Raw genomic sequence first — 13,171 nt, 5'->3', positions numbered from 1 at the left:
AAGAAGAAATAAATTAGCACCAACACCTGGCGGCAGATCGCAGACCCTCTCTCCTTCCGCTCTCGGCGAGCTCATTTCTGTCCCAAACACGCCGGGCACGGCTGCTGTTCACTCCCAGCCATAGGCGCGCAGCACCATGACGTCGGCCTCCGATCGGCTGCCTTCGTGGGCCTCTGCCGGTGACCCCTCGCCCTCGTCGGCCTCGGCGCGCTGTTGCTTCTGCTCCTCGTCCTCGGTGCGGAGATCGTTCTTCGTCTCGCGGTCATCCGTGATGGCGGCGATCTGCTTATTGAGCCAGGCGCAGGTCTCTCGGACGAGCGGCGCGTAGGGTCTGCCCCAGGCGGGGCCGAGGCCGATGATGGAGCCGTGGTCGGTGCCCGGGAAGGATCGATGCGCCACGGAGCCGTCACGAGCCGCCAGCTCCGCCCGCAGGCGCAGCGAGTCGTCCTCCAAGCCAAAGTCCATGGCGGCGTTGAAGAGCATGAAGGGCGGCGCGTTGCTTCGTGCGTGGTGCACGGGCGAGGCCTCCCGGAGGACGGCTTGGTCGTGTCCGAACGCATCGGCCAGGTACAGGTTTCGAAGCTAAATCAAGTGCCGACCAAGCCATGTGGTGGTTGTGCGAAGGTAAGCCAGAGCTGCACGAGGGGCGAAAGCTGGTGGCCCGGCGGAGAAGAGAGAACCATACCAAGAATCGGGTGTAACCCGTGACCAGATCGTACACGCCACAGATGCCGACAACGCCCTTGACCAACTCTGGCTCCAGGCCCACGTCTGCCATGTAGTGAGTGTCGAGGGCCAGCAAAGCGGCCAGGTGGCCTCCGGCAGAGTGCCCTACAGCGGCGAAAAACAGTGAGCACAGCTCTCCATCAGCACAGAGTGGCACGACGCGACAGTAACAGAAGAAGTGTATTGGCGAGGAAGAACCTACCACTGAGGAAGATCATATCTTCGTCTCCGTTGTAGCGACCGATGTTATCCTTCACCCACTGCACACGACACGAGTACACTCAGCTACCATGTTTCACATGATCGAATGGCGCCACAATCAGCAGAGGGCGGGAGGTGGCGGTACGCGAAGGGCGTGTGCGACATCATGAACGTGCTTGGGGTGCTGCACACCTCCGTCTACAGCAATCGAAAGCCGGTAGGAAGGCACCACAACGACAAACCCTTCCCTGGGGGTACATAGACACCAATAATTAGTAACAGAACAGCATTGGACAGGACAGCGGCTAAACAGAGGCGGCATACGCAGCAATGGCCTTGCCAAAGTTGTTGTAGGCGTCGAAGATGTAGTTGCGATCGCCTCGCTTCCAGCCACCACCGTGAATGAACACCACCACGGGCAGTTTCTTTGGTTTGGGCCGAAGCTCGTCCCCAGAAGGCTCCTCGGTCGGCGGCGACTGGTCCTCCTCTGTCGGCGACGTGGCCGGTGGCGCGGCTGGGGAGGCGTGGTAGTGCACGTTGAGTCGGTGCTTCCGATCAAAGAAGTCCTCCCCCGAGTAATAGGCCACGTCGTACTCGCTCACGATCACATCCGAGGTCGTGGCGAAGTAGCCTCGTGTTGACGCAATCAGCGCATTGCGCATCCTCACCGCGAAATCCATGTTGTCTCTTTACCTGCAGCTTGACTCTGGTGCCAGTTGCTGGATTGATGGACAAGCCGTGCGGCAGGCATCTGCTCAATCTTTCAGCGCAGCCCGTGACGTGGGCAGCCTAATACTCCAATTGCCCGAAGGAAATTGCCCGGAATTTACCACCAATAGGCACATTTTTAATAAAATGATTTTGGAAACAACTTTTCGTTTCGCATTTTACAATTAATTCCCTTCCGGCAGGTTCAGCCCCGTCGTTCGTGGGGCAAAGGAGGATTGCACATCTCGCTCCTCTTGTTGGTTAGATGGAATCCACTCCTTATGGTGAGCCACTGGGCCACCAGGGGACCCTTGACGAGGTGGGCGGTTTGTCGCCGGTTGGTGGAGAACCCAATCTCGAGGGCTGGCTTGTAAAGCGTGGTGCCAAGAGGAAGAACTGGAAAGTGCGGTGGTAAGATTGCCTTCTCTCACCTTGCGTACCCCCCCCCGCTCTTTCTCTCAACCCGCCTCTTTGGTTCCGGTCAGGTTCGAGAAGCGAGGTGATAAGCTGGTCTACAGTGTCGCCAAGGACAAGACAGCGAAGGTGACCCCCCCCCTCTCCTTCGTTCTTTGTTCGTCTTCGTTCTTCTGGGTTCGGAAATGCCCTTGCCTGCCCTCTTCCACCCTCAACCAATGCTAAACATAGAGACAACCAAATGCTCTGTCAACGTTTCATTTGTGTGCAACCAAGTGGTGCTATGGTGCTTCGCTGGCTTGCGTGGGTTGAGTTGGACGTCTAATGAAGCCATCATTCGTGTGCACGCCAACAGGGTTTCATTCCGCTGCGCGAAGTCCTCTCCGTTTCAGCACAGGCCGAGGCGCCCGTGAGTCTGGTGAAGAAGAGTGGCAGCTTCATGCACCTCAAGCGCGAGCGCTCGGAGAGCAAGGAGAAGGAGATCGAGGCGGGCGGCAGCGGCTCGGAGGGCAGCGGCCTGGCTCGCCGCAGTCACAAACGAGGCGGTAGCGTTGCCGGGGTCCATCAGCTCGCCGTGGCCGTGCCGCCGGTCGGCTCCGACTCGGGCGAGCAGCCGAGCGTGACCATAACCAGCAGCGCCAGCAGCACGAGCAGCACCTGCAGCCTGGACGACAGCGACAGCGAGGAGGACGAGGGCGAGCGCAAGAAGCGCGCGCAGTACGACAAGGGCTTCCAGATCGAGACCGAGAAGCGCATCTTCTTTCTCCTGGCGTCGAGCGACAAGGAGCGCGAGCGGTGGGTCAAGGGCATCGAGTACCACATCCGCCAGATGCACGAAAAGGAGATCGCCGCGCAGAAGCTCAAAGAGGTGGAGGAGGCCCTGCGCGCTGCGCAGGAGAGCGAGCGAGCCGCGCGGGAGGAGCTCGAGCGGGTGCGCCGAGAGAGCGACCTCGCGCAGGACGAGAAGTGGAAGAAGCGCCAGGAGGAGATGGAGGCCCGGTTCAAGCGGAAGAAGAAGCAGCTGCGCAAAAAGCTCCGCGAGAAGAAGGAGCGGGAGGACAGGGACGCGGCATACGCCGCCCAGCTGCTCGTCAGCCAAAGACACGTGGCCGCCGCACCGGCGCTGCTCATGCCGGACGTGTCGGCGCTGCCCGAGGGCGAGCGCGGGCTCAAGGAGATGATCGAGAACCTGCAGAGCAAGCTGAGCGAGAACGAGGAGATGATCCTGTACCAGAAGAACACCATCCTCGAGCTGGAGAAGGCCAAGGCCAAGAACGAGCGACTGGCCAAGGAGGCCGAGAAGAAAAAGAAGAAGATCGAACGCGAGTTCCGCCGCACCATCAGGCAGGAGATCCGAGCCAAGGGGGCCAAGGCCGCCCAGGAGGCCGCGGCGTCGACCGGGCTTGCCGTGGCGAGTACCGAGGACGAAGCCGAGGAGACGGAGAGCGCCACCGAGGGCAAGTCAGACGATGAGACGGACGACACCGACGACAAGACCGACGAGCCCAAGAAGGAGGAGTGGGACGAGGAGGACGGCGAGGATGAGCTGGTCGAGATCGAAGACGAGCGGCGGCTTTCCAATTCCACCGAGCACCGAGAAGACGGGGATATTGACGACGACGACGATGAAGATGACGACGACATGAACGACGACGCCGAGGAGGGCCTGAACCACAACGATGACAAGAGCGGGGATGTAGTGGAGCCTGACGCGTCCAGCCACCACACTGACGGCTCAGTGGCAGGCGGTGCGGAGGACTCGGGGTCCGACTCACCGTCGTGGCGCCGGATATCGATGAAAGAGACGACGGCCAGCGCATCGGCGCGCCTCTCCACCTCCCTCACGCGCGATGCGCATGCCGGCAAGTCCCTCACCTTCTCTCACCACGTCCCGATGCTGCCCACGTCGGGGCTGTCGGCCTCGTCATCGGCGGCCGCGTCGCCGCTCTCCCATTCCATGCTGACGCCCCTCAAGCCCCATCCGCCTCCGGTGCCCCCGCGACGCCGAATGGAGAACTGGAGGCGCGGACAGACCGAAGACTTGAAGCTCAAGCGCACCAACCGGACCCACTCTGCTATGGAGGTACGTTGTCGCTCTTTGCTCTTCTTCGTCTTTCGCCCCCCCCACGGGTCATCTTCATTTTTCAATTGCTAATTCATTTTTTTTTAATTTTGTTCTCTTGCTTGGCGCAGTCGCCGAACGAAGACATGGCTCCTGAGCGCTGGGATCGCCCGGATCGTCGGAAGCGCGCAGCTTTGCTGAAAGGGGCCAAGCCCGTCAAGTCGGTGATGCCCAATTCCCCGACCTCGTCCACGCCCGTCCCCACCTCCAACCTTACCTCGTACGTCGCCAGCCACGCTTTTTTTCTCAACCCTCTTCTCTCTTTCTCTCTCTCTCTCTCTCCTCACGCACACGTTTCGGTCGAGCCTCACCTGCACCACCCGCTCCAGTGCTCTTGCTTCGGCGTTTTCTGGGCGGGCCACCATGAGCGCTAGGAGCACCTCCAGCGAGACGCTGTCCGCCTCGACAGGTACTCGCGCTGCGATTCTCACGAGGGCCATACCGGCCGTGGCCGGACCGGCGGTGTTCTCACCATCAATCGACGCTTCTGTGTACTGCGCAGGAGCCCAGCTGCAGGTCTCGCTCAAGATTTCGTGTTCGGAGTTGAGCAACAAGACGAAGGCGGTCAAGTACGACATCAGCGCCACAGTGGAATCGCTGCTCAAGAAGAAGCCGCTCGCCAACTGGCTCAAGAAGCTGCAGATGAAGAGGGCCAAGGAGTCCAAGGAACAGCTCTACTACGGACTCTATGCGCCCGTCAATAGCGGACCTGGCGACCTCTCGCCAAAGGGTACCGCCTTTCCGCCTCTCCACGTGTGTCGCGTGTCGCGTGCGGTTGTGCGTGCGCTCATCTATTGAGCAATCGTTCTCGTGTTCCAGACCCGGGATCCAAAGTGGCACCAAAGGACGTGGCCTGCCGAGGCGTGTGGCTCGACGAGGAGTCACAGCTGTGGCGATACGACTTCGACGAAGGGGTACGTTCACCCACCCACCCACCCACTTTAGCTGATTGTTGGTCCATTCGCTGACTGACGTATCGCCATCAGGCGGCGGTGGAGCTCCGCTGTATCGAGGACTCGAAGTACGCCAACGACAAGAGCAACAACTATGTGCTGCAGATCCTGTACACCATCGATGGCGCCGCGGCTGAACCGCACACAACTGGACGCAGCAGCCAGCTCTTCAAGTTCAACAAGTACACCACCGTACGCGATGTCATGACCACCGTCGGCTCTCGTCTCAAGTACTCCCCCTCCCCCGCTTCGCTTTCGCTTTCGCTCTTTTCACACTCAACTGTGTTATTGTCGACAGGACGTGCAGCGACGTAGAGCACTACGGCCTGCTGATTCACAAGCGAGACGGCACCCTGTGGCTCAATCCCGACAACATCCTCGCCGCCTACCACCTACAGGACATGGTACCGCTTGCCCCCTCCCACCACAACGTTACGTCGATTGGCGGGGAGGGGGGACACAAGACGAAGTGTGCCCTCTGATCGTGGTGCCTCGTGCCTTCACAGGATATCTTGGAGCTGAAAAAGCGATTCCTGGAGCTCTGCCTCCACGAGGAGGACAAGACCGAGCTGCGCGACACCACGCGCGGTCTGCTGGTGCCCTCCGTCGCAGAGGGTCGGCTGCTGCTCGATCCTTCGTCCATCACCGTGCTCGAAGCCACTCACTCTGTGTGCAACGTGCGTACTACACCCAGCCCAAGGCCTTGCTCTCAGCCTTCTTAAAGAAGGGTGTGTGGGCGTCGCCGCGTCGTGCAGTGGCTGGGCATTGAGAAGCGCCGATGGGAGCACTACGGACTGCTGGCCTCCAATCCGCCCTCGCCTGACATCTGGCTGCAAGAGGGCCAGACCCTCGCCCACTACGCCCTCGGGACCAATGTGCGTATACTCCGTGGGGGGGGGGCACCAAGTATTGGTGAAGGAGCGAAATCTGAATTGCTACCACGTGGTGCTGTGTGCGCAGACCATCGTGGAGCTCCAGCCCAAGACCCTGTTCAGTGCTTCGCCCCGGTCCGAACCGGACGTCGCCGACAGGCGGTCGTACTGTCTCATCGTCAAGTTCTCGCCCCACTCCTCCGACAACGTCGAGGTACGCACTGCCCCCTCCCCCCAACGGACTCGACTGTCCAGAATATTTCAGAAGCGAGGCGCCGATGAGTTGACAACGTTTCGCGCTCAACCGGTGGTGCTCAGGACGCTGGTGAGGGTGCATCGACCACCACGAACGGTGGCTCGGGGAGCCTGATCAAGAAGATGGGCGGCATGGAAGATGTCGACGCCTCGCTCGCGCGCTTCTGCATCGGCGGTGAGGTGCTCCGGCAGCACCTCTCCGGCGTCGGGCTGGTCATGCCCAGCCAGGTGCGCCCGTCCCTCCTCGCTCCAGCCTTGGTAACGAAGCAACATTCTCACACAACTCACGACACACTGCGCAGCTGGTTGTGGGCACGTTGTGCTGTACCAACTACGCGCTCATGTTTAACCCGCGCGCCCTGGCCTCTGAGGTGCGCATCCCTGATTGCATCGTTATTTGGGGGGTGATGGGCACCGGTTAAATCCGCTCGCCGATGGGGCTGGCGATGCAGGGCATGCGCATCCCGCTGGGCTCCATCTGGCGGATATCCAAGGTGGCCAAGAACACGCTGCTGATTCACTCCAAGGACTTCCGACCCAACGTCCGCTTCCGCTTTGCCTCCAAGAATCTCGCTCGCCACTGGCACGACGTACGGAGACGCACGCACTCGCCGCCGCGCGTGAGTTTGCTCACTGGGTCTGACCATCTATGTCCGTTCTCTTCTTCGACTTCGTCTTCTTCGTTTTCAGATTTTGCACCAGAACGCTTTCCCCGGCAAGGCGCTCAAAACCTTTGCGCTCGACTTCAAGTGGGAGGTGCCTTGTTTTATTAATGAATTGTTTTATTTAGTTATTTGTTTCAGCACGGATGGCTTCCTCAACGCTCACTCCCTATTCCCTTCCCCCCGTTAGGGCGTGAACGATGGCTGGCAGCTCTTCAATGTGCAGGAGGAGTACGACCGACAATTCCAGCTGGCAGGTGCGACCTCTCGCGGCGGTTCGGCTGTTCACGCTGTGGTGTGTTGCGCGTTGCCTCACTCTGTCATTGTGTGTATGTGTTGCAGGCAAGTTGGGAAAGCGGTGGCGGCTGAGCGACATCAACAAGCGATACACGCGGGCGCCCACCTACCCCGAGTACATCGGTACGAGTCACGAATCAAGCCCTCGCGCCCCAGTGCCCGGGCTCCGTCTTGACTCTTGTACGTCGCGTCGCACAGGTGTGCCGGTGCAGGTGCTCGACGAAGTTTTAAGTCCGATCTTCGAATTCCGCAGCAAGGGACGCATTCCGGCCCTGTGTACGTTCCGAATTCACCACCACACCACCACCACGCGCCCGAAGCTCTCTGCGTGGCGCGCGCTCACCCAGTCTCTCTTGCGCGGCGCAGCCTATCTGTTCCGTAATGGCGCCTCGATCACCCGATCATCTCAGCCCATGGTGGGCTTCCGAGGGAACAGCTGTCCCCAAGGTACAACAAACCCCGCCGCCGCCACCGCCGCCACTACTACAGCCGCCACCGTGGTACTTGTGTTGCTGATCGTTCGCCTGGGGGGGGGGTAGATGAGTTCCTCCTCGAGTCGATCTATCGCTCCAACCCCACCGCGGACAAGCCGAACTCGGTGCTCCGTATCTATGATGCCCGGTACGCCCGAAAACACCCTCACAGACGCACCGTACTGTCAATGAATCAAGGTTTTCTTATCATTATCATTACTATTATGGTTGTCTTTCAGGCCACGAGTGAACGCCATGGCCAACCAAGCCATGGGCGCGGGCGTGGAAAAGTGCGGACCCAACAGTCGCCTGGACTTCCTCAACATCGGTACGGCCGTTCTTGTGCTCTCGCGAGTGTCTGCTGCGATGGTTTGCGCAAGCGCTGAGGGGAGAACTCTGCATGCAGGCAACATCCACGTGATGCGGGAGAGCTACAACAAGCTCAACCAGCTGTGCATATTCGACGCTACGTCGCTGCCCAGCTCGCCCACCTCCTCCTCTTCGTCCTCCGCATTCTCGCTCATGTCGACCCCCACCACGCCGCCCTCCCCGCTCTCCGCGTCGTGGCTGTCCAACCTCGAGCGGACCAAGTGGCTCGACCACCTGTCCCTCATCTTGACCGCCGCCACCAGCGTGGCGCTCTGCGTGTACAAACAGACCTCCGTCCTCATTCACTGTACGCCCCCGCCGCCCTTCAAGTGTGCCTCCGATTAGACCTCGGTTGTAGCGGCGTGGGACTCACTGCGGTGCGTGGTGCAGGCAGCGACGGGTGGGACCGAACGCCACAGGTGGCCGCGCTGGCCCAGCTGATGCTGGACAAGCACTACCGAAGCATCCGAGGCTTCGCCGTGCTCATCGAGAAGGAGTTCCTCAGCTTCGGACATAAATTCGATGAGCGATACGGCACGTGATCACACGCACTCACCTTCTCCCGCATTCTGTCGTTGGCAGCGGTCAGATGCCTCGGGCGTTATTGTTTTACTCACTGTACTACTCTCGGCGGTTGTGTGTTCAGGCCATGCGCACCCGGATGACGCCGGCACATCGCAGCGAGCCCCCATCTTCCCACAGGTGCGCATTCCCACCGACGATGACTGCTTGCATGCAAACACGCCGCGGCCTCGCAGGTCTAAGACCTAGCGGGCCTTGTGTGCCGTTGACTCATGTTGGGTGCCTTGTGTGTGCAGTTCCTGGACATGGTGTACCAGCTCACGCAGCAGTTCCCGTGCGCTTTCGAGTTCAACGAGCGCTTCTTGGTCTTCCTGCTGGAGCACCTATACGACTGCCAGTTCGGCACGTTCCTCTGGTATATGGGCGCCCCTCCCCCGCTCTTCCAGGAGGCAATTGCACCCGACGTGCGCGTTCTTGGCGCCGCTCATTCTGTGATGGTCTGCTTGCAGTAACTCGCAGAAGGAGAGGGAAGAGTCGCGGCTGAAGGAGAAGACCGTCTCGATCTGGTCCTTCATCGTGAACAACAACCACAAGAAGTTCGACTTCGTGAACCCCTTCTACATGGCCGAGATCGATGTCTTCTTTCCCGACACTGGCGTCGAGAACCTCGTCCTGTGGAAGGGCTTCTACTTCCGACACACCATGAAGGTGAGTCCCTGCCCTGCCCCCCTGCAATGTGCCCTCGCTGGCGCTTATCTACAGCCGCAATGGGTGCGTGCACAGCTTGGGTCCGAAGACTACAAGCTGGTGACGCGCTACGCCAAGCAGGTCACAGTGGAACTGCGGGCCATGCAGCTGATCAACACCATCGACACGCTCAACGAAAAGCTCAAGACGACGACCGCAGCTGCGACGAAAGCGAGTCAGTGAGAAAGTGAGAAAGTGTGAAAGTGTGAACACACCGTGACTCTAACGGTGAAATTTCGAAAGCGAATGCGCAGGAAATGATTGGGTTGTACAACAGCAAGCTACGTTCGTGATGAGTCTTCTTCTTTTTCGACTGCGTACTCAACACAACATGCTCGCGCTGCTCGAACGCTTCTTCTCAGAGGGCCAGCTCACGACGCTGGGGCTGGTCCTGCTCGTGATCGAGGTCTTCCACGCCTACGCCCACGCCAACGTGCTCCTGCGACTCCAGGCGCCCACGCTCGAGCAGCTCAAGGCCCGGCGGTACTACTTCGTGTTCGACATGGCCACCCCGCTCATGGCCTACTGCCTGCACGAGAGCTGGGGTCCGTTCGTGCTCGTCCACGCCCTGGCCCACACCTACTACGTTTGGGCCTGGAACTCGGGGTACTACGCCGTGCGCATCCGGGACTGGAGCGTGCGCGAGTACCGCGGTCCGCGCTTGACCGTCGACTTCGCGCTGACCTGCTTCGACATCGCCGTCCACCTCCTCACGGCGCACGCCCTCTTCCGCACCTTCCTAACTCCTGCAATGCCCCTCCTATGAGAGGAGTAGTGACTCTTTGGGTGGTCGTTTCGGCCAACGACCCCTGCCTGCGAATCCCCCCGGCAGCCAATAAAAACAAAGACCGTTCCCTGATTTCCCTTGTTTTCTTTTGGGGGTAGGGAAAGAAAAGTGGAGAGAAATGGATAGGGACGAGAAGATCTTTTGGCGAAGAAGGGAGCCACGCCTGCAAACACACACAGCACAATCACGCCCGCACACGTACGCACAGCACAACACTCACGCCACATATAATGGACGGTAAGCCGACTCTCACCTACAGCTCCAAAGAGGTACATCTAGATTAAGAGCTGCATCAGTACTTGCACGTGCAGAACTGCAGGTTTTTACTGTTCAAATCAATTGAATGGATGTGAACAGATTTTGCTGGAGCCCTATGAGTACCTGCTTCAGGTGCCGGGCAAGGACGTGCGCGGCAAACTCATTGATTCCTTCAACAAGTGGCTCCAGATCTCTGAACCTGAGCTTAATCAGATCAAGACCATTGTCTCCATGCTCCACAACTCTAGCCTTCTGTACCTCAACTCCCCTCTTCTATCCTCTTGCTGGAGCGTGGTGTTCATTCCTCTCGACCCCATGCCACCAATGCAGGATCGACGACATTGAAGACAACTCCGTGCTCAGGAGAGGCTTGCCCGGTAGGTGCTCCATGCGCGACTTGCTCCTTGGTCTCTATGTGCGGCTTGGTGCTGATCACCACGTTGCGTTGTGGTCCGCAGTGGCCCACAAGGTTTACGGCGTCGCGTCGGCCATCAACTGCGCCAACTACGTCTACTTCGTGGCGCTCCAGCAATGCGCCTCCATGAACAACCCCAAGGCCAGTGCCATGTTCCTAGGTAGGCGGTGGTGCACCACGACACACATCTCTATAGCGTGAGACCTATCGGGAGCTGGTCGTGGAAGTTGCTGACGGTGTTCATTGCCGCAGAGGAAATGATCAACCTCCACCACGGCCAAGGATTCGACATCTTCTGGCGAGACCACCAAATCTGCCCCACCGAGGAAGAGTACAAGAAGATGGTCCTCGACAGTACGCGCACCTCTTCTCCCTGCGCACTGACGCCACACTCGATCGCTTACGCCACCACGCGTACGCTCTCTCCGTTAACGCGGCGCTACTTGTGCAGAGACGGGCGGTTTGTTCCGCCTGGCGGTGAAGCTGATCCAAGCCTTCAGCAAAGACGAACGGTGAGTGTGCCACCTTCGTGTGCCGCCCTGGGCAACTCACGTGACACCGATGAATACTGACAAACTCGGTGCCGCCAGGGACTATATCCCCCTCGTCAACAAGCTCGCTTACTACTTCCAAGTGCGCGACGACTTCATCAACTTGCAATCTCAAGACGTACGCATTCATACTTGTCTCGTTCACGGCCGTGAGATTGGTGGCGCTGACCTTTGCACACTTGAACCGCCACACACACGACACGACACGACAGTTTATGGACCACAAGGGCTTCTGCGAGGATATCACGGAGGGCAAGTTCTCCTTCCCCATCATCCACTCCATCCGCGCTGTGCCGCACGACCACAGGCTTCTCTCCATCCTCAAGCAGCGAACGAACGGTATTGCTCTTCTTTTCCTTGACCAACTCTTCCGCTGTTGTTGGGTCTCAAGCGTGGTTTCTTCTTTGCGCCTTGGTCTGAGGGTAGACGTGGAGCTCAAAAAGTACGCCGTCAAGTACATGGAGCAGACCGGCTCCTTTGAGTACACCCGGAACATTCTCAAGGTACCCCGGGCGTGCATATTACGACCTGTGTCCCGTGTGGCGCATACGCACACACGCAGTGCCGCACATCACACACGCGCTAACTAGCCCCGCCTTGCGCTCGCACAGGGCCTGCACGAGGACATCGTCCAAGAAATCGACAGGCTGGGCGGCAACGATCTCCTCATGAAGATTGTGGAGCTCCTGGCCCAGTACAAGGTGTAAGGCGCGACGTCGAGCAACAAGAGAGAGCACTCGACCGCGCCCCTTCCTGGCAGGGTGGTCGGTTGGTATGTGGGGTATGTACATGGGAGTGTCGCTGGCACATCACCGGAAATGTCAAAGAAGCAGAACACGGGAGCACCACTCTCGCGGTCCGGGTCGACCACGGCTGTTGGCCAATATCACTTCTCCTAACGGCCTTGTCGACCTTCTCTTCTTCCTTCTCTCCTCCGCGTCGTGGCTAGACTTTAGTTTTTCTTTGACACCACGCACACACACACACATCCAAAGAAATCAATCAATCTCACAGAGATCAACAACAGCAACAATGGCCGATGATGCGGAAGTAGCGCGATTGATGAGGGCGATGGGCGGCGGTGGCGGTGGCGAGCGCAAGGAAGCGGCGGCCCACCCGAGCAAGGTGCCCATCAGCCCGCGCGGACACACGACCGATCTCGAGGAGAACCTCGAGGGCATGACCAAGGAGGAGGCCCGCCTGCTCCGCTCCATGCACACCACCACCGGCAAGGCCACCACCGCCCACGCCGCCGCCCCTGCCCCCGCAAAGAAGTGGGCCGACCCCGTCGCCGCCAAGCCCGTCCCCCCTCGTACTGCCCCCCCCCTTCCCCCCTTCGTTCTTTATCATTCTTCGTTTTCGTTCTTTTTATTTTTCGTAATTTTTGATCATTGGGCGCCTAACGGCTACTTTCTTTCGCGCGAGCAGCGGAGAACGTGGTGAGGGAGGACACCCACCACCAGCAGACCGCGGCGGCCGCCGTTCACGCCGAGCCCGTCGTGCAGCAGCGCGAGCCCGTCGTGGAGCACCGCGCCCGCCCCAATCACCCCGAAGGTGCGCTCGCCCTTACCCCTCGACTCGTGGGCCTTGTAGTGGTGGTGGCGGTGGCGGCGCTGACTCGGTTCGTTGCGTGTGTGCAGAGGAGGCGCTGGTGGAGGTGGTGGCCGACCCGGAGGCCCTGAAGCAGAAGGAGGAGGAGCAGGCCGCCAAGGAAGCCTCCCGCATGGAGCGCCTCCTGGCCAAGAAGTTCATCGTCTGACGATCTCCCCAGCCAAGCTGACGGGCAGTCCCCACCCACTCCCCCCACCATCACCATCACCACCACCACCACCTCTGTAC

At 59.7% G+C, this 13,171-nt stretch overlaps 5 protein-coding genes and 1 pseudogene across 5 annotated transcripts; 5 read left to right on the top strand and 1 right to left on the bottom strand.

Annotated features, from left to right (window-relative positions):
* Positions 1–108: 108 nt before the first annotated feature.
* On the bottom strand, positions 109–1,607 carry ACA1_264330 (alpha/beta hydrolase domain containing protein; the record flags this gene model as incomplete). Its single annotated transcript, XM_004341298.1, has 5 exons — positions 109–582; positions 686–831; positions 929–986; positions 1,100–1,175; positions 1,252–1,607. 5 exons carry the CDS (start codon positions 1,605–1,607, stop codon positions 109–111), a joined length of 1,110 nt encoding a protein of 369 aa, XP_004341346.1.
* Positions 1,608–1,900: 293 nt separating this feature from the next.
* ACA1_264320 (PH domain containing protein) lies at positions 1,901–6,366 on the top strand (the record flags this gene model as incomplete). Its single annotated transcript, XM_004341297.1, has 12 exons — positions 1,901–2,046; positions 2,121–2,178; positions 2,405–4,132; positions 4,243–4,391; positions 4,501–4,580; positions 4,674–4,901; positions 4,991–5,085; positions 5,158–5,354; positions 5,423–5,528; positions 5,631–5,801; positions 5,880–5,999; positions 6,085–6,366. The coding sequence occupies 12 exons, from the start codon at positions 1,901–1,903 to the stop codon at positions 6,364–6,366; spliced, it is 3,360 nt and encodes a 1,119-aa protein (XP_004341345.1).
* An 8-nt stretch (positions 6,367–6,374) lies between these two features.
* On the top strand, positions 6,375–9,504 carry ACA1_264310 (annotated as a pseudogene).
* A 148-nt stretch (positions 9,505–9,652) lies between these two features.
* On the top strand, positions 9,653–10,087 carry ACA1_264300 (uncharacterized protein; the record flags this gene model as incomplete). The annotated part of the gene is made up of 1 exon (XM_004341296.1): positions 9,653–10,087. One exon carries the CDS (start codon positions 9,653–9,655, stop codon positions 10,085–10,087), a length of 435 nt encoding a protein of 144 aa, XP_004341344.1.
* Positions 10,088–10,338: 251 nt separating this feature from the next.
* Positions 10,339–12,039, top strand: ACA1_264290 (geranylgeranyl diphosphate synthase 1, putative; the record flags this gene model as incomplete). The annotated part of the gene is made up of 10 exons (XM_004341295.1): positions 10,339–10,377; positions 10,466–10,620; positions 10,697–10,743; positions 10,825–10,941; positions 11,034–11,135; positions 11,233–11,293; positions 11,372–11,450; positions 11,545–11,671; positions 11,759–11,835; positions 11,944–12,039. 10 exons carry the CDS (start codon positions 10,339–10,341, stop codon positions 12,037–12,039), a joined length of 900 nt encoding a protein of 299 aa, XP_004341343.1.
* A 325-nt stretch (positions 12,040–12,364) lies between these two features.
* On the top strand, positions 12,365–13,091 carry ACA1_264280 (uncharacterized protein; the record flags this gene model as incomplete). Its single annotated transcript, XM_004341294.1, has 3 exons — positions 12,365–12,644; positions 12,761–12,886; positions 12,973–13,091. The coding sequence occupies 3 exons, from the start codon at positions 12,365–12,367 to the stop codon at positions 13,089–13,091; spliced, it is 525 nt and encodes a 174-aa protein (XP_004341342.1).
* Between the last annotated feature and the right edge of the window lie 80 nt (positions 13,092–13,171).

This window comes from Acanthamoeba castellanii (assembly GCF_000313135.1).
Source record: "Acanthamoeba castellanii str. Neff unplaced genomic scaffold scf7180000084770, whole genome shotgun sequence".
Lineage (NCBI taxonomy): Eukaryota > Discosea > Longamoebia > Acanthamoebidae > Acanthamoeba > Acanthamoeba castellanii.
The sequence above is the reverse complement of the archived record's forward strand: the minus strand, read 5'-3'. Positions and strand labels throughout refer to the sequence as shown.